Below are 19,448 nucleotides of genomic sequence, written 5' to 3'. Positions count from 1 at the left end.
AGCCATCCTGATCGTGGCAAAAGAACATTTACTACAAACAGCAGGATGATATTAGTTTCTGAAAGGAAACCTTGCAAACCAAGACAGTGGAAGATCAAAGAATATCTGTTGAAATTCCTTCCACCTTACATGCCTTTCAAAATATAACAGTTGGCTATCACCCCACGCTGTACTGGGGAAGAATAAAACCTAGAGAAGTACCTTGTCTCTGCATATAAGGGATTAATGTTGCCAGCTTGAAACAGCTCGAAATAAACGTAACACCAAAAAAATCTCACAAAAACCAGCCAATTGAAAAGTGAGTGCTCCTGCAGCCAGTGGAGGCAGAGAAATGGTGTGACTCTCTGCACCACTGGTCTCAGGGAACTTCGGGAACTTTCATTGGCTTTGACATTTTTGTAGCAAGATCAGAATTTTCTGCCAGTTCACACACACACAGAAGCCAAAAACTGACCTTTAAATTTAGCCTATCATTTGTTTACTCTGAAGGTACAACATTGCCAATGTTTAAGAATTAAAAAGAAAATTCTTACTTAGAAACACACAGGTCAATTTTCACATTAATTTCCATTATCTGTTTCAAGATATCTGTTTCATTTCTTTTGCTTTATTTTATGTGATTGATAACTGCACAGAGAGGAGAATTTCCTTCTATTTGGCCTATTGGGAAGGGTAATTCCACTCTTTTCCCACCATTTATCCAATTTTTTTAAAGACTTATTTATTTATGCAAACAAGAACTGGAGTACAGGCCAGAGGTGGGGGCGTGGGTGACAGGATTCACCAGAGACAGAGTGGGGAACAGAACAGGCAGACTGACTGAAATGCACTGCTGAGGGGAGCAGAGGGCGAGACAGGAGAGGTCTGCTGCGCCATGTGGGTAGCTCCCTGGCCGGGGATCAAACTCATGCTGCAGAGGCTGAGGACAGCTTCATAGGTTGCATCTTAACCCCTTGCGCCACTGGAGAGGCCAACTCCAATTCTTTTTTTGACATTGATGTTTTTTGCTGTTGCTTCTCTTGACTCCATGACCCTCTAATTCCCATAATATATTAAAATCCTAAAACAACTGTGGAAGCTTGCTTTAATGATATTGTAATTGTACTATACTTACTAACTTTCGGAGGCTGTCATAATCTGAGGTTTCTAGGCTCATTTTTAATGTTAGTGAAACAACTAAAATGGTGACATTAACATTAGAAATAGTTACTGTTGAAAGTTATAGGATTTAAACCATTTTTAAAATTCAATTCTTAATTACCATTAATAACAGTCCCTTGTTCCCACTGTTGTTTTATAACCCTCTTAAAAAACAGTGAAGATGAATTTTTGTTTGATGAAACGTTAAAATTCTCGGAAAGGCCGTATATTTTGTTGGAGAATCTATCGCTGGTATGATTTTCCTCCCGCACAGCCTTTTCATTTCACACAAATTATTTACATTTAATTCAATTAGGTTTATGATCTCCAAATTATGACAAATATAGACAGTCCTTGATATTTTTCAATAAAATCCGTTTGCCTGCTCTTTAAAGCACTAAGTGAGACTGTCGTCAGGAACCTGGTGTGCACTCGCTATTTTCTTGGCTACTATTTAGGTGGTTGGAACAGTTAGTTCCCAAACATTTCAGCACACTGAGATTACATATGTGATTCTTTTAAGTGGGTTCTAATGTTTCTATAACCTGATAAAATGCTATTAACCTTTGTAGCCACTTTTTAAAAAGTACTTTGTGTGCTGAAAACAAGTTCAGAAACTCACAGAAGTTTTATGTGAAGTACTATTATCCTTACATCAGCATAAATTAATTCTTTCTATAAAAATGTTGGTGAATTCTGGGAGGGAAATAAAACTTATCAGTGTTTATGCGTGATGAGTCCAGAAAGTAAAAAAGAGAAATCACCGCCACTTATGTTTTTGTGATTAGCATTATCTGCTACAGTGACGGTTATACATTATGTTCTCAGATGTTTGATAGTATTTAGGCGAATTTGGAATGACCTCGGGATGATCCCCCCAGTCCAGCTGCTTAACTCTAAATTCTATTTAATAACAGTTTATGAAATCAGCACATCTCCTCAGAACTCTCTCATGGGTTACAAGTGATCGAGCAGACAAAAGCATCATGACAGGCCAGTTAGATAGATTTAACAGAAGGAATTCGTGAATAACCACGAAGCTGCACAAGGGGAGGGTCACATGTTTTTATTAAAATCTTCACAAATACAGACTGTGTGCTCATCTCAAATTCCTGGAAAATTATCACACATTTATTGACTTTCAATTCATTACATGGCATGTCCCTAAAACATACATAGAACAAAAGTACCCATGTAATTTTGAGATGAACAACATCCTTTGCATCTTACAATGCATATTTTCTTTCAGACATTTGTCTGCTGTTAAAGGGTTTGCTAATAAAAGTTTCCCAATTTAGGCTTCCTGGCCATGGGAGTGACATGTTCTGTGTCATGTAAAATTTGGTCGTTTGTAATGTTTATTCAGGTTTCAAATGTATTTTGCCTTTTCTGAAGCAAGAGCCAGCCTGCGGATGTTGGAAATACAGCCAGCTGCAGCTTCCTGGAGCTCCTCATCCGGGGACCCGACCATATCCAGCAGAAGCTGTCACGCATAAAACAGGAGGAGAGGGAAAGGAGAATCAAATCATGAATCCAAAAAGAGAACATTAGGCTGGTTTTAAATATTATTCTTTGCTCATTGAACTAACACTGCATTATAGTTAAATATTCTTAAAAGTCACCAAAATGTAAATGATGCCTAATCAGATACAGGCACTTCTCATGAAATGCTTATGTTTTTATTTTATGATGATGAGTTAGATCCTTCTTTCTCCTTTCTTTGGTCATCTCCATGTTACAGATCCTGCTTTGAAACATCTCATATCCTTTCTGACTTTTCTGTCTCTCAGGACAAGCCAACAGCAAACCACGCCTGGACTACTGGTGTGTCCTCTCTGATTTAATCTCTCTACATTACAATCCACTTGATCATGTCCCAATCTAATATATCAGTCCCTTAGTAGAAACTCTCAGTGAACTCTCAATGTCAACTTAAGGGACATGTCAACTCGATGTCAACAATGTCAATTTAAGGTCATACTTCCTTAGGTTTCTTGCCATCCCTCTACCTAGAATGCCCTCCCACCCCCTTTTCTGACTTTCTAAATATTACCGACTTTCATGACCCATCTAGCCTTTCCCCAAGGCTTTTACTAATTTCCATTAAGCAACATATCATTTCTCCTTTATTAGAACTCTCAGCAATTTACTCAAATGTCTGTTGCTACATTTATAGTCTTCCCCTTTAAAGAGACATGTTTTCAGGGACTGTCAAAGAAACTTACAATGTCATATAGTGCCTAATACATAGAAGATGCTAAATAAATGTCAAATAAATTAACTGGAACTTAAAAAACTCTATCAATTATGATTCCAATGAACATTCTGATAAGACCTCAAAAATTAATTTGAATCATATGTTTTCCTTCTCCATCACTGGAACGTTCCATGACTCTCCAGTATTTTTTTTTTTTTCCTCTCTAGTATTGAGTATGGGATTTGAAGGTAGAAATTTCACTCCTCTGCTACATCACTAAACATTAAGGAAGAGCAGCCCAGTCCTGACACGGGAAAGCCTGATGTGAATACTTCTCTACTCTCAGATGGACCTATTTTCCCCTCAGTGCTGCTTTCCAATCTGTATTCTTTTTATTGAAACACAGCATTCTGGTCAATTTTCTTTCTTTTTCTTTTTTTTTTTTTTTTGTAAATTATACAATCCCTTGAGAATTTAAATCGGGGGAGAAGTGAAATAAAGTTCCAGCTTCAGATCCCAACTATTTGAGTGGAGATCAGCCTTAAGCCTTCAGCTCCTTTCTGGAAAAGGCAGGGTCAAACAGCAGCCAAAGGGGTGGGCTGTGGAGTCAGGTTTCCGTGATTTATATGCAGACCAGCTAATAGGATCGCCCATTCCTGAGGGGTAATAAAGATGAATGAGATAATATACACCTTTAAAAAATATTTTAACTGTATCGACTTCTTTGTCTTTACTTCCTTTGATTCCCCCCTCTTTTGTCCGATTGTTCCCTGAGTTTTGTAGGGATTCCTGTATGCCTGGTGTGAGAAGGAAAACTGGAGAAGTGTAGGCTGAGAATTTACACCAGAAAGGGTGGAGGAATCCTTGTGCAGAAGAAAACAACAGATGGGGATGGAAAGGAGGGAGGAGTAGGGGAGCTCCCTGTTTTGGAGAGAGCATTTGCAGAAGTTGGAGTTGGGGGTTATTTTAGGAGCAACTTTAGGATGAGAGAGAGATGTCAATATGAATGTAAGAATGACAGCAGGATTTTAAAAAAGAACATGCATGATTGTGTTCTCTATTTTCAAGAGAGGATGAAGCTAGCCTTAAAATTACTTTCAATGGCTACTTGGTTGCCAGGCCTCTGCATCTGCTGCATTTTCAGATCAGGACTGGACCCTGAGGTGGCTTGCCTTCACACAGGTTAAGCATGTGAGTCACGTAAAGCCGGCACTCAGCACAAAGTGAGGGCTCCATAAATGGCATTCATTTTCATGGTGATTTCTCGCCAGTTGCGAAGTCTGGTTCTGGAGTTTATGCTCTGGAACCCAGCCCTGGTTAGTTTGGGAGGAATGAGGAAGCAGGAATGTTGGCCCTAAGGGCTGTCTAGCCACTGTCAGCACTTGCTCCAGGCCCACCTCATCTCTGGTTGACCTCCAGGGGTATCAATGACCCCACTCCACTTGGCATCAGGTGTTACCACCCCCCTGCCTGATTCCCTTGCAAAGCAGCCCCTTGGCCTGACGCCCCTCTGAAACCCAATCCGCATCTGCCCAGACTCCCTCCGACCCCATTGTTGTTATGCGGGCCCCTCTCCGAATTTCCAAGAGTCCGTTAAATTTATTCCCGAGTCCTTGATGCCAGTTACATAACCTCGTATTACATAAACCAGTGAGTTGTGACTGTGAAATGGACTAGTCATAACATCTGGCACGCTGCTGGCATCTCCCTGTGTCACAGAGAACCTGCAATTGCTCCAGGAGTCAGTGAGATAAGAGCTGCGGAAGCAAGAGCCTGCTGTCCACACACAGGCCTCACGTTAGATCCCACGTGTGATCACTGCGGGTGGCCTCTCCGTGCTTCTGCTTTTCCTCCATTCCAGCCCCTCGTCCTGAACGCGCTCAGAGGACCGTGTTCCTTGGGGAATTAATTTTGCCCATGTTTCTTGCATTAACCACAAGACTTCAATTTACATCCCATATGATGGTGAGTGGATTTTTTTCACTTAAAAATCATCAGTGGCAGCCACCAGTTTAGGATTTTAAAGGCCTTTGTCGGAAAGGGTGACTTTTTTTTTTTTAAATGGCTAAAAGAGGAAGCTATGGCTTGGAATGGCGCATGCAGGGGGCAGTGAGTGGCTTCCTTAAACATACCTGAGTGACTCACTGGCTTCAGCCCCACAGGTTACTAACATTTACACAACATGAAGTGATTTTATGAGCTACCAGGCTTACTGTGTGCCAGGTGGTGTGATTTATTCTTTACAGGTTAATTTATTCTCCTTTGCTCTTTCTCCTAAGCCAGGAACATTCCTTTGCCAGGAACATCAAGGGTACAGAGTTGAAATTGTAGGATTTTCCCTGGGCTCGGGATATGAATGGCTATGGATTTGACAAGCACTCCTAGCACTTCTCTCCGCATGCTGCATTGTGAATTTATTGTTTTTCCTGAATATTATTCTGTTGTCTATGAATGTTACTCATTGCTTTGTTATACACCCACAGGCCAGGTAGCTAAATGCATTTTTAAAAATTGATTAAAATATGCTACTTCCCCAAACCATCAGGGCAACACACATACTGTATATGTCTTTGTTTTGACACAAGCTTAGGGGTATATGATTTTGTTTTTCTAAAGAATATCACAAGCAAACTGGGGCACTTAGAGGAATGATTTAAAATAAACATCCATATAACATAATGCAAAATCCTGCATTTGATGGGCAGCTAACAAAAAGGAAGGAGCGGCAAGGGTTTTCAAATCACCACACACGGGGCAAGGTGAAGGTGGCTTGTAACACGTTTGTGATAATTACTTGAAAGGACTATACTTCTTTGGAAAGTGAGATGCAAATTGGATATTCCATGTTGCAAGTGAACATGGAATTGATATACTTTTTTGGGTATCTACCTTTTGATCTGTATACTTTTTCCAACTATAAAAAGATTTGTAATATTTAAAGAGGAAAAAACACCTCGGGTTTAACTTTTTGAAGTGTTTGTTCATTTCCCAAACTTTCCTATTTTTAATCCCCCCTCCCCCAAACATACCCAAGGAACATAAATTTATTGGGAGTTTCATATATATGCTGGAGGAACACTAACTCCCTTGCTCTAAAACTTAATTGCATAGAGGACTTTAAAACATCATTCAAGCATATAACTTTTTTACAACATTGGCATGAACAGGGACATGGGAGGGGGGCACAGAGCATGGACTGTGGGCCAGCTAACACCAACACTTCCGCCAGTGTCAAAGGCTTTGATCTCAAGGCTCCTGTCTTCAGTCCACAGCTGGGACCCTGATTCACATCCTCTGGAAGGTGAGACAAAGGTGCCTTGGGAATTGTTGTCTGCATTCAATTTTTACGTTATATCTAACAACTCATGATTTTATATATTTCACTGGATGAAACACATGTACCAATTTGAGTGATAACAGATTTTCTTGTGGTTTGACTCAACCTTGTTTGGGGTTGGAAATAGGAATTTGAACTCGAGCTGAATGAGCTCTGAAATACCTGCATGCACACTGAGCTTAGCAGGTTTTTCAGAAAGAGCATGAGTTTCCAGAGCTGATTTGAACTGAGAACCCCCTTTGCTATTTTCCCACTTGTAAGGCAACGCAGCATGGCTGTAGCACAAATTCGCAGCCCAGTAAAAAGAAACACGTTGGAGTGTGCTTGCCCTGAACAAAGGTTTCCCAGCTATTCTTGCTGGCTGGTCTCGGCTGCCATGGCAGTGGAGACTCCACAGCGGTTTCTTTCACATCCTGACTCTGAGCCTTGGTAATTCATTTCATATGATAGCTCACCAGAGCCATGGTCCTCAAAACACACTTCATATTTGTTGGCTTGAACAAAACCTTTGATTCTGTTTGGGCAATGAAGTGAACTCAAGGGCTCGCATTTAAGTGGTGTCTGTCCACCTCCTGGTGATCAGAGTGTCTGTCATGTTTACGTGGCCCAAGGTCCATCTGCACAGAGCTGACCAGTGGGTTCTGCTTGTCCAACTTAGAGCCTTTCTGGGCAGATGTTTACCCACACTCGGCAAGTTGGTCCTCTGGCTTTTCTTCCACGTTGTGTTTTTCACTAGAAAAACTACTGCTACTAGAGAGCTTTTGTGCACAGAGAGATATTCACATACACACAAGATGAGAGTGTTGGGTCTTGAGTGTTGGGTGGTAGAAATGACATACACAATAAAGTAAGCCCTCACCACTCTCTTCGAAAGAATGCTAGGTGGAGTGCGCTTTGATTAATGGTTATGTTTAGGGGCTCTGCACCCCATATTAGAGAGAAGGAAGCATCAAGTCTCCACATGCCAGTCTGGGTAGAAGCTTAAGGCATCATGTGGGATGACTTCTGTTTTCTCTTCAATTTTTATTCTTATCAAATATAAAGAATATTAACCTGTAGGTTTTTTGGATAAGAATGCTAAAGAAATTATAGGATAAGGATGGCTAACAAGACATATGTGAACAGGACTGTTTAGAATTGCATTTTGCTGCTGGATAGATCAAAGTGAAAAAGATTCTCTGGAATTTCTGCTTTTTAAGTGTGTTCGCATAAATTAGGAAATGTTGTGGCTGTGAGCTCACACTTGGGTTAGGTTTGAATCCTGGTTCCTCCCGACTGTGTCTGGGCTGGGGTCACTCTCCCTGAGTATCAGATTTCCTAGCCATAAGATGCAGGTATTTTAATAGTAAAGATGTGGGGACTAAATGAAACACTGAATGCAAAAGAGCTTGTACTACATGCTCATCAATGGCGATCTTTGCTGTTATTGCTGCTGCTTTTATCACAAATTGAAAGTCGGTTGGTGTTGAGTCATGAAATTAAAGTAAAATTTGTTGTTAGTTCACTTTCTCAGCTAGAGTTCCAACTGGGTGGATCCAAATAAGCAATTTTAGTCTTGCTCTAATGAAAGTTAATATGTTCACGGGAGGTTTGTGGTGCCGTTAAGGGAACCAAAAGGTACTGCAAGACAGTAGCCTTAATACAACTCATGCCCATTATAATAGAGTGAGGAATTCTTCAATTAGAGTTTCCTCCAAAGTCAGCCCAGAAGGACATCAGAACCTATAGGTAAACAGAGGAAGGAAATAGATATAGTAGCCCCCCCACCAATTTGAGGTTTCAGTCAGTCAACTGCATTCCAAAAATATTATGTGCAATAAGATAATTTGATAGAAACCACATTCAAAAACTTTTATTACAATATATTGTGATAATTGTTCTATTACTGTTGTTAATCTCTTACTGTGCCTAAGTTCTAAGTTAAGCTTTACCAAAGGTATGTGTATAGGAAAAAACATAATATATATAGGGTTTAGTACTCTGCCTGGTTTCAGACATCCACTGGGCGTTCTTGGAACATATCCCCTGTGGATAAGGTGTGGGGGGGGAGCTACTGTACAGTAAAAGTGGATAAATGTGTCAGATCTGGACTATGTTTTCCATGCAAAGTAGAAATTGTAGGAAGAAGGAAGTGGTCACAATTCTAAATATCCATGGAAAGGCAAAGTTAAACTATGTTATTTATTAATTTATATTATAAAAACCAAAGCTCACCCCCATCTCCTGTGTTATTACAGTAACCAACTCCTATTGTTTTTAACTTTCTAAATTCCTTTGAATCCACTCATTTCTCTCCATCCCCAGTGACCCGACCTTAGTTGAAGTTACCATTATCTCTGAACTATTGCTAACTCATCTTCCAGCCCTATTCCCCTACATTCTCAAACCAGAGCAATTTTCTGAAAGACATTGGGAACAACTGCCCTAAATATGTCAACAGCTCCCCAAGACTGTAGGCGTAAAATTCTACCTCCCCAAAGGGTTCATAGAGATCTCCCTCAGCCGGCTCCAGTTGATATTTTCCCCTTCTGTTCATCTTTAGTTTCTATTTTTTTCCAGTGCACATACATTACTTACACTATTTTAAAAGTTCTAACAAGTGGGCCAAATGCAGCTCTCCTGCCCACCGGTGACTATGCAGGTATTTGTTTCCACAAACCTCTCCCTTTACAAAGGTGTTATGGCAGCTCTCCTGCCCACCTGTAACCGCGAAGGAGACTCTATTTTTCTTTCCCTTTTCCTGATAAACTTATCATTATAAAATATAAAAAATAAAAATAAAAATAAGTCCTATATAACAAGTGGATTGGCCAGAAAGTAGTTAGGCCTGCAAAGGAGATGAGAAGTCGGAAGTGGACCAGGAGACGATAGAATCACAGGAACCAAGAAAGAGTGAAATTTGAAGGAAATGGTGAGGCTAACAGTACAACATGCCTTGGGGAGACTATTAACTTGATGACTGAAGAGTCCCCCAAATTTGGACATTTGAAAATCCTGGAGATTACGGATAGAGCAATATCTGACTTTTGAAGGCACAGGTCAATGGCAGTAGGCTGAAAAGTCAGGGGCAGCTGGAGCAATGAGGCTCTTCAGAGAATGCTACTCCCCGGATGAGGTGGATTCCATAGCGGCTGTGAGCCACTGATGAGACCTTAAGAAATGAGCTAGTAGGCAAGGGGGGAGCAAGACTGAGTGTGCAGAGGGAAGAGCCGATGTCAGAATTTCCACTTTTGGCGACAGACAAAATGGGATCATGAGACAATGGGTGGGAATAACCAGGAAAAGGAGAAATAATCACAAACCAGAGAGGAGAAGTCTAGACTGAACACAGCACAGGAATGTTTGTCGGTAGGACAGAAAGTTGAAGTGTTCTCTTGATAATACCAATTTTCTTACTATTAAAGGCAAGATCATGAGAATAATATCCTAACCTAATACAGTTCATCATTTAGCATAGAAATATTTTAAAATAAAATATACATAGCACTATTTAATTTATTTTTAAAAAATATTTATTTATTTATTTATACAAGAACCGGGGTACAGGCCAGATGCATGGGAGGGTGAGAGGATTCACCGGAGACACATCAGGGAACAGAACAGACAGACTGATGAAATACACTGCTGAGGGGAGCACCGGGCGCGACAGGAGAGGTGTGCCACGCCATGTGGGACCCTCGCCAGCCGGCCAGGATCGAATTGGCACTGAAGAGGCTGTGGACAGCTTCACAGCGCTGCGCTCAACTGCCTGCACCACCAGGGGAGGCCCTACATAGCACTATTTATTAAAAAACAATTATCTTAATAATTTGAAGACGTTTTCCATGGAAGGATTTGGTTTTGTTTACCACTTTGCTCTAGGAAGTGCTGGCAATTTATAAAATCTGATATAGAACTCTAAAATTAAATCTTACCAAGCTAAGAAAAAATTTTTAAATATTTAATATAATAATCAGGTCAGGTTAACAGCTGTCTAAATGTAGGGATAATAATTTCCACAATACTCCTCAATAATAGAATCAGTCTAAATTCTTATTTGCACTTATATGTATCTCAAAAAAATTGGCACATTATTAGAAGGAATTCAAAATCAGAGACATTAATATATTAAATGCCTTACTGGATATAGAATTCATGTGTATTAATATGGAAAGATATCCAGAAGAAATGAAGCCAAGGAATGGAAAACAGAAAAGCCCTATAGTTAAGCCATTTTCCCAATTTTATTTTGATTTCTTTTCAGCTTTCAAAAGCAGATTAATATGGAAAAAATAAAGCACAAGACTGAATTGAGGAGCCACAATTTTTTTTCTTCAGTGTCAAAGAAATAGCTTTCTCTATTGCTACTAAGTTGGAAGTAAGCTTGTAAGGATAAAAATAAATGACTAATTTCTTGGGAAATAACCTTAAGTGAAAGATTCTTTTGGCTCAATGATCACTTTTTTAAAATTCCAGTTGACTTAACCTTCTTCTCAAGGCTTCTCTGCCCTTCCTTTCATTGCACCCTGTTGGTATCAAGTATACCCTAAAAGTCTGCCTTGTCATTTGCTACCCATTTGGGAAATGTTTTCCTTCTCTCATACAATTTGTGGGGAGGAATAAGTCAAATATGATTGTGCTTTCTTAATTTCTCTTTTAAAAACATTTCTAATGTCCAAGATCTTTCAAAATGAAACCTAAGCAACATTACCATAAAATTTCATAATGTTTCCACCTACTCTGGGGGGGGGGGAACCTTAAAGTTTTTAATATATAATTAAATATTAACTTTATTATTTTTTGCTAAAACTATATAAAATGCTTCTTAATGGCATCTATATAAGAACTTCAACTTTAAGTGAAGGAAACACAATGGATTTTAGAACAGAATGAACTTTTTCTTACTCTTCTCTCAAAGACTGTTTATTTCAGAGACCATCTTGCCTGATTTTGAGCAAATTAACTGTTCAGAACATAGGACTGGCCCTAAGCATGCTAACTAAGCTAGAGAATATTAAAAAAATAAAACCCAACATTTTTTTCAGCATTAAAACTCTTTTCCCTTTGTACCTAAACAAAACCTTATCTCTTCTATAAAATTCATATAAATAAAATAGAGCCTCTGAACAAAAAGTAGTACACAGGGTCCCAGAACTCTGCCTGGCCCTTCCTGTTTCTTAGGCAGACCCTTTCCAATTTCACGATATGCAAAAATACTGCTCATCTTCACTATAGGTAGAGGGCTAATCTTTGGTTTTCTCACCTCTTTCTTTCCTAAATATCTTTCTCACTCCCAAACACTTCCTCTTGCTGCTCAGCTGGTAAGGTTGGCCTCATGGCTGGCTGCTCACAGATCTGCTGTATCCACAGTCACTCTTCCAATAGCTGCCTTAGAACCATGCCCTATGCCACATCCTAAAGACTGATTGTTAGTTCTGACAGTCTCAACAAGATTTTGGAAGGACACACTAAGACTGAGTTTTAGGTCCTCTCTGGTAGCCTAAAGGTTAAGTCTCAGTGCTCTCACCTCTATGGCCTGAGTTCAATCCCCGGCCAGGGAGTTACCCACATGGCGCAACAGACCTGTCGCACCCGCTGCTCCCCTCAGCAGTGTATTTCAGTCGATCTGCTTGTTCTGCTCCCCATTCTGTCTCTGGTGAATTCTCTCAGCCCCTGCACCTTTGGCCAACACCCTAGTTCTTCTACATAAAAATTTTAAAAAAGACTGAGTTTTAAATGAATGATACGTTTATTTACTATTCCACAATTTTCAAATATATTTACAAATTTTAGAGAAGATCACTTGTAGCCAAAATTTTCGCTTATGATATTTCCAACTATATCCCAAAGTGGTACCTTTTCAGTAGTAACAAGTGAAATAAATCCTATTTTGGAAGGATTTTGAAGTCCCTAAAATGATACATGTAGAGCATTGTTCATATATCATGCCAACCTATTTCAGAATCCTCCTGAAAGAATAGAACGAATCCCATCCCTAAGTCTTTCTACAACCAATCCAGCATTCCTGACAGAAAATTTTTAATAAAGTTTCATTTTCAATATTGATCTTCTTTCAAAATCCATTAGGAGCTGTGGTACATAAGTAGCTTATCACTGTCAATATTTGTTGTGTGCTGATCTAGCTTTCTTCAATGCATATTTTACACTTATAGCAAGATTCTCCTTTTAAATCATGTTTTCCCTATTACCTCTTTTGGATATAATAAACAGGTGGGAAGGTCTTGGTTTCCTTTATTCCATCAGGAAAAAACGTTGCTGATATTGATGATGTGAGATGACATGATGAAAGGTACTAGGAGGAAGATGCCGTCCAGCCCGCAGACTGTACATCAAGTGAGTGGTGAAGGATGTGGTGGCCAGTGGCCCAGGGGAATGGCCCTCCCTCTGCCTTGCAGGACCTGGGAGACAGAGATGGATGGCCGCCCAACTTCCTGGTCATTCCATAGACTCAGGGGATAAGTGGTGGTGGAGGTCTCTCTCTTCACAAAGCAAAACCCAGACAGTGCGTAAGCTATAATTTGGGCAGACTCTTCTCAGTTCATCACCACCCAGCCTCCAGCAGAAATGACATTTCCCTGCTCATTGCACCATTATGTATCCAGGGAAGCCAGGGAGGTAGGCAGCCTTCCAGAAGGAAGGCGGCAATAATGATGATAACTAACACTTCAACAATTAGTGCTTATCACATACCAAGCACTATTCAAAGTGCTTCATATATACTATTTCATGTAGTGCTCATGACAAATCTGGAGTTAAATATTGTTAATATTTTAGTGTTACAGATGAGTAAAGTGCAGCACTGAAAGATTGAGTAACCTGCCCAGAGTTACAGAGCTTGGGAAACCCAGAATTTGAATGCAAACTCCAGATCTATGCTTTCACCCATCATGCACACTGCCCGCCTTGACTTAAGGGCCCACAGAGAGGGGCTGGTCTACCTGGTCCTGGAACCCCTGATATGAGCATACCCTGAGGTGTGACTGGTTCTTCCTGGCCCTTGCGCACCAGACGTTTACCCCAAGCTGAAATCTCAAGTCCTGGTCAACTGTCCTAGTTTGTAATGGTTCCACTCAATGGAACATCTTTATTTCTACAAACTCTCCCTGTGGGTCCCATGGGGATGTGTGGCTCCCCTGCATGCCATGTGCTATCTCTAGGGACCAGGACCTGCCTATAGCCAACCCTCCTAGATGCTGACCTCCGATGGTGCACTACTGCCCCCACATCACATGGACCTGAGGTCAAGCACACTTCTCCTGAAGGCCCAGAGTCTCATATTTGCCTGCTCAGGGGCTAACATAGGGCTAACTCAATTAACACTATTATGATGTTAAGATGCCTGGCATATTTTAGCTCTAGCAACAAGCAAGCCTGAGAAGGTTCTTAAATGACTCCTTCAGTCTTTTTATTAACTTCAACCCCAGGTCCTTTTGAAATGTACTTGAGTTCCTTTTCTCTGGTGCACAACAGAATTTATACATCACTACAGCCTGGGCACACTGACTCCAGATCTCTCTAGCTTGATATTCCCATCAGTTTATTTGCATTCATTATCAGATGTCATTGTATGTGTTGTTTTTCAAATTGTTTGGTAAGATCAATCCTAGTATTGAACCTTGCCAAAGGTGGCCAAGGAATAAGCTGCCTCTTCTGTCTGCTTTCACTCTTGTCCCTCCTCAGGGTTCCTAACTATAGCAAAGCTTCCTTTGTTCCTTTTATTGCTATGACTCAAACACCCACATATGCATTTTTATATATATTTTTTTGCATTAGAAGAACTGGAGTAGAAGCCAGAGGTGTGGGGGTGAGAGGATTCATCAGAGACAGAGTGGGGAGCAGAACAGGTGGATTTTACTGAAATGCATTGCTGAGGGGAGCAGCGGGGGAGACAGGCGAGGTCTGTTGCACCATATGTGGGTCAGCTCCTTGGCCGGGGATCAAACTCAGGTGATAATGCTGAGACTTACCCCTTAGGCCACCAGGGAGGCCTATGTGCATTTTTTTTTTTAAGATTGTATTTACTTATTTATTTATACAAGCACTGGGTACAGTCAGAAGCGCGGGTGAGAGAATTCACCAGAGCCAGAGGAGAGAGCAGAGCAGGCAGACTGATGAAGTACACTGCTGAGAGGAGCAGTGGGCGCGGCAGGAGAGGTCTGCGTGCCATGTGGGACCCTCGCCCAGCGGCCGGGGATCGAACCAGCGCTGCAGAGGCTGCGGGCAGCTTTGCAACCCAGCACTCAACCGCTGCGCCACCGGGGAGGCCCCCTACGTGCATTTTTAAAAAAATTACTTCAGTACAGAATTTTGTCCAAAAGTGAAGAGGGAGTAGAGTGAACTATGGGTGCTGGGGTGGCAGGTGGCCTACAGTTATCTACATGGGGGGTGGGGGAACCATATACTTCAAAAATACCAAGAACAATGTAAACCAATTGTTACCACAATAAAAACAAACAGAAAAAAAGTCCTGGAAATCTACATAAGGACTCTGCTTGCTTTTGGGGGGCTATGGACATAAGGTAGCTAGCTGCCAGCGAGCACCTGTACTGAGTCACTGGTAATGTGAGCAGCAGTGCGAACTTCTCTCAAAATTCCTTGCGTGACACACAGGGCAGAGGGCTTAATGCTGCTGCTGCCTTTGCACTCACATCGCCGAGCTTATTCTCAGTGACCCTACGGTATGTCAAAGCTTTCTTTTTGAAAAACTAACCGTATCTCTTTGCCAGTCTATCAATTTATTCTGACATAAGCACTTGCTGAGAAACTTATCCCAGTGAGCATTAAAGGAATGAATAATAGAAATACTTTTAAAAATTATTTCACTAAACTCGAAGGGTATAAGCAACTATCAATGCAATATGGGTTCTCCAATTTGGCAGTGGGAGTTGGAAATCTATAATGAAATTTTTACTTTAATACACCAGACTGACTCTCTTGCCCAGCCAGGTTTTTTGAAGTTTTTCATGTACCACAGAATACATGATAAAGGGTGGTTAAATTCCCTCCCAACCCCAGCTACATGACCATGACGTATTTGGAGGTGACTTTGAGGTGCATTCCCGAATATGGTGCAATGCTTTCTAAATTTACAGTCTGATTTCCTGCTGCCAGTTATGACTGCCAAATACTTCTGACAGTGCGGCCAGTTTGTGGTGTCCCTAAAAATCATCAGCAATTTGAAAACATTAGCGCCCGGCAATAGTCATACTTTGTAATGATTGCCTGTATTTATCACCTTACTTTTCCAGGGTAAAAACCGAAAAAAAAAAAAAAAAAGTGACAGGGGAAAATTAAATTTCTCTAGCAACAGGAAAAAATATAGAGTTTAAAATAAAATGTATTGTAGGAACTCAGCCCATTTCAATACTGCTCACAAATTAAAATAAACAATTTGAGCTCTGTGGCTTATGTGGCTCTGTAGAAGAAAAATCACAAATGTGTATCCTTCCCCAAATACTTTTTATTTTGTTGTTGCATTTGCAGAGTATTTTGATATTAGGGTACTATGGTTATGTGGCAGGACTAAAAATGGGAAGAAAGGTTCATTGCTTCATTCAGCAAATATTTACTACGTTCTGTGCCATGGCTGACATGAGCTAGTCCCCAGGAAGGCGGGAGTGGACGAGCGTGGCGTGACTTCTGCCCTCAGGAATGTTCCAGTCTACAGAGGCAAACAAGTCTACCATGACGACAGAGAGGACGAGACCTACAAGTCTGGGGAGAGCACAGAAGGAAGAAGGATGGGGGAGGGGGGGCAGGGGGACAGGGGGTGGCTTCCCTGAGGAGCAAGGCAAGAAGCTGTGAGCGCTGGTGAGGATGTGGGGAAAAGGGAGCCCTAGGGACTGTTGTTGGGGAGATGACCTGGTGCAGCCACTGTGAAAACTGTATGGTGGGTCCTCAAAAAATTGACAAAAGAATTATCATCTGGTCCAACCATCCCATCTCTAGGTATTTATTCAAAGAATATAAAAAAACTAACTCAAAAAAAGACATATGCACCCCTCCATGTTCATTACAGCACTGTGTGCAACAGCTGAGATATTGAAACAATCTAACTACTTATCAATCCATGAATGAATGGGTACAGATGAAGACATGTAGGTACACACACACACACAAACACACAGTCACGAAAAAGGAAATGTTGCCGTTTGTGATGATATAGATAAACCTTAGGATATATGCTAAATGAAATACATGAAACAAGAAAGTCACATACCATATGATTTCACTCATGTAAAATACATATAAAACAAATGAACAAACAAAACAAACACACATATAGAAACAGAGAACAGGGCCTCCCCTGGTGGCGCAGCGGTTGAGCGCTGGGCTGTGAAGCTGCTAGCAACCTCTGCAGCATCGGATAGATCCCCGACCACCGGCGAGGGTCCCACATGGCGCGCAGACCTCTCCTGCCGCCCGCTGCTCCCCTCAGCAGTGTACTTCAGTCCTTCTGCCTGCTCTGCTCCCCGCTCTGGCTCTGGTGAATTCTCTCACCCTCCCGCGCTTCTGACTGTACCCAGTGCTTGTGTAAATAAATAAATAAATCTTTAAAAAGAAACTCCTTAAAAAAAAAACAGAAACAGAGAACAGATTGGAGGTTACTGGGAAGAAGGATGGGGTGGGAAAAATGTAACACAGGCGTCAATTATGTGGTGATAGACAGAAACTGGACTTTTGGTGGTGATCATGATCCAGTGGACACGGCTGTTGAATTACAGCGCTGTGCACCTGAAACCTAAATATAATGTTATAAACCAACTTAACCTCAATAACAATGATAAAGATGAATGTGAAATCTTAAAGATGGATGTGAGGACACCAAGTATTGTGTAGGGACTTGGGGAGCATGCAGCAGAGGAATAACAGTGGGGCCACCTGCAGGGATTTGCAGTTTGTGCAGAGACCGAGCTGCCAGCAGAAGAGGTGAGTGGCATCTACTCCCACTCTGATTTCTATCTGCACATTCCAATGCCTAGCTGCCCCGTCCCCCCACCAACATGTTTTCTTCACACATAAGAAGCAAATGCTTACCATGCCATATCCAATGAGAACATCAATTTGAGCCCAGGTAAACTGTTTTCACATAAAGTCCTCCAAATTTAAAGGATGTAGAAGTGTACTTAACCTTACATTCACTGCATGAGCCAATGGCCCAGGGATGCTAGGATGACTACCATCTTTGACATGTTGGCCATCTCTGGGTCTAAAGTTGCCCCAGGGGTCTCTCTCCCTCAGACTTCAGGAATATGAGTGGGGTCCAGGGCTACACATGCATTCCTTTGTGTTGGGCAAGAAAACTAAGTAGCACGAATCACTTCTCACCTCCCCTCAGGAGAACTTAGTCAGATGGTCATACTGAGATTCAGGACAGGCTAAGGCACGTACTCTGTAGCTGGCAGCATGAGCTGTGCTCAAGCTCTCACCAAAGAGAGGTGGTGGGTGTTGGTGGACATGGTGGGCTTATCTGTGCCTCGAGGAGGCTGGGGAGAAAGACCCGAGATGCTGGCAGAGAGGCGGCTACGTGGGTCAGATGGTGCAAGGCCTGGTTCACAGCCAAGAAACCCATGCCAGGGTCCTAAAGGTGAACGGGCAGATTTTGGAGTAGAGTTGACCAGGTAGACACATGCTGGGGTTTCCCAGTGGTTTCCCCATTAGCATCTGTCCCTGTTCAGTGACAACCCAAATTCTGCATGATGAGGATGCCTGTCTGAGTCACGTGAACTCTGAGGAAACTGCCGCACAGCTTATATCAAACAGAAAGTCTCTATAGATGTAGTTGGAAAACTGAGCAGCCTGCTATAGCTGTGTGCTGTCAGTGGCTGCAGGATGTCCTCTGGGTTTACACGTTGTCACACGAATTTAAAACAGCCTGGGGTGCAGAGAGGCCCGCACACCTGCATGTGTGGATGCAGCATGGTCTCTGCGTCCTGGCCAAACCATAGAAGGAACAAACCACTCTCCAGGGTGGTACAGTACTGCCGGTAGCTCCTCTGAGGAGCGTCAGGTCCCATCACAGGGACAGGGCCATCCGCATGGCATTCAAGCCCTGAGGAGCGGTACTGCTGAGAGCAAGTGCCCCCAGTTCTGTCTACACTGAAGACATGGAGGCCCAGGACTCCATGGCTGCTGTCTGCACAGGAGTGTAAGAAACAGCACCTGGATCTGGGGGAGCTGTATTCTGGAAAGTCACCCCTCTCACACCCATAGCCTCAGCATGGCTGAATTCTATTCCTGGTAAGAACAAAGAGGGAAAGAAACACAGTGGGCGAGAGGGAAGCTGCTGGCAGTCCCACTATAGGGGTAACACATCATGGGGGTCTCCCAACATTACCACAATTTATAAACAAACAAATAAAACAATAGCAGCATTCTGCTACATCCACCCTGAAGGAGTTGCCCCTACCCCCTGTAACTCTTTGAGGGAAATACTGTAATCCCTGCAGAATGGACAAGGATGCAGAATCCCAAGGCTGGGCAGCCTGGCATCAACACCCACAGCCAGGGCTCAAACCCAGGTCTGTCTGGCAAGAAGCAGTGATCATTTCCCTGTGCTCTGTCTTATTTAATTAGTAGTCTTCTCCCTCTGACATCCATTTTCTAAGGTGGACCACAGAAAGCATCTTGGGACATCAACCTAAATTACACCTAATGAATTATAGCATATGTTTTAGTTCCTATGAACTGCCAAAATCCTTGTCTTGATGGTTCACTCTCAAACCATTTTTATAATAACACAATTAAGGATTTTAGGATTTCAATGAATATGAA

General features: G+C 41.8%; 1 protein-coding gene across 1 annotated transcript in view; it reads right to left on the bottom strand.

Annotated features, from left to right (window-relative positions):
* Positions 1-2,195: 2,195 nt before the first annotated feature.
* Positions 2,196-19,448, bottom strand: part of ODAD2 (outer dynein arm docking complex subunit 2) — a 128,942-nt gene continuing 111,689 nt past the window's right edge. The window contains exon 20 of the mRNA XM_037510160.2: positions 2,196-2,623. Within this exon, the coding sequence (XP_037366057.1) occupies positions 2,510-2,623 (114 nt within the window). The 3' untranslated portion in view covers positions 2,196-2,509. The remainder of the gene's footprint in view (positions 2,624-19,448) is intronic.

Source organism: Talpa occidentalis, unplaced genomic scaffold (genome assembly GCF_014898055.3).
Source record: "Talpa occidentalis isolate TD23 unplaced genomic scaffold, MPIMG_talOcc4v2.1 talOcc4.14, whole genome shotgun sequence".
NCBI classification, from domain to species: domain Eukaryota; kingdom Metazoa; phylum Chordata; class Mammalia; order Eulipotyphla; family Talpidae; genus Talpa; species Talpa occidentalis.
This window is presented reverse-complemented; position numbering and strand designations above follow the sequence as displayed.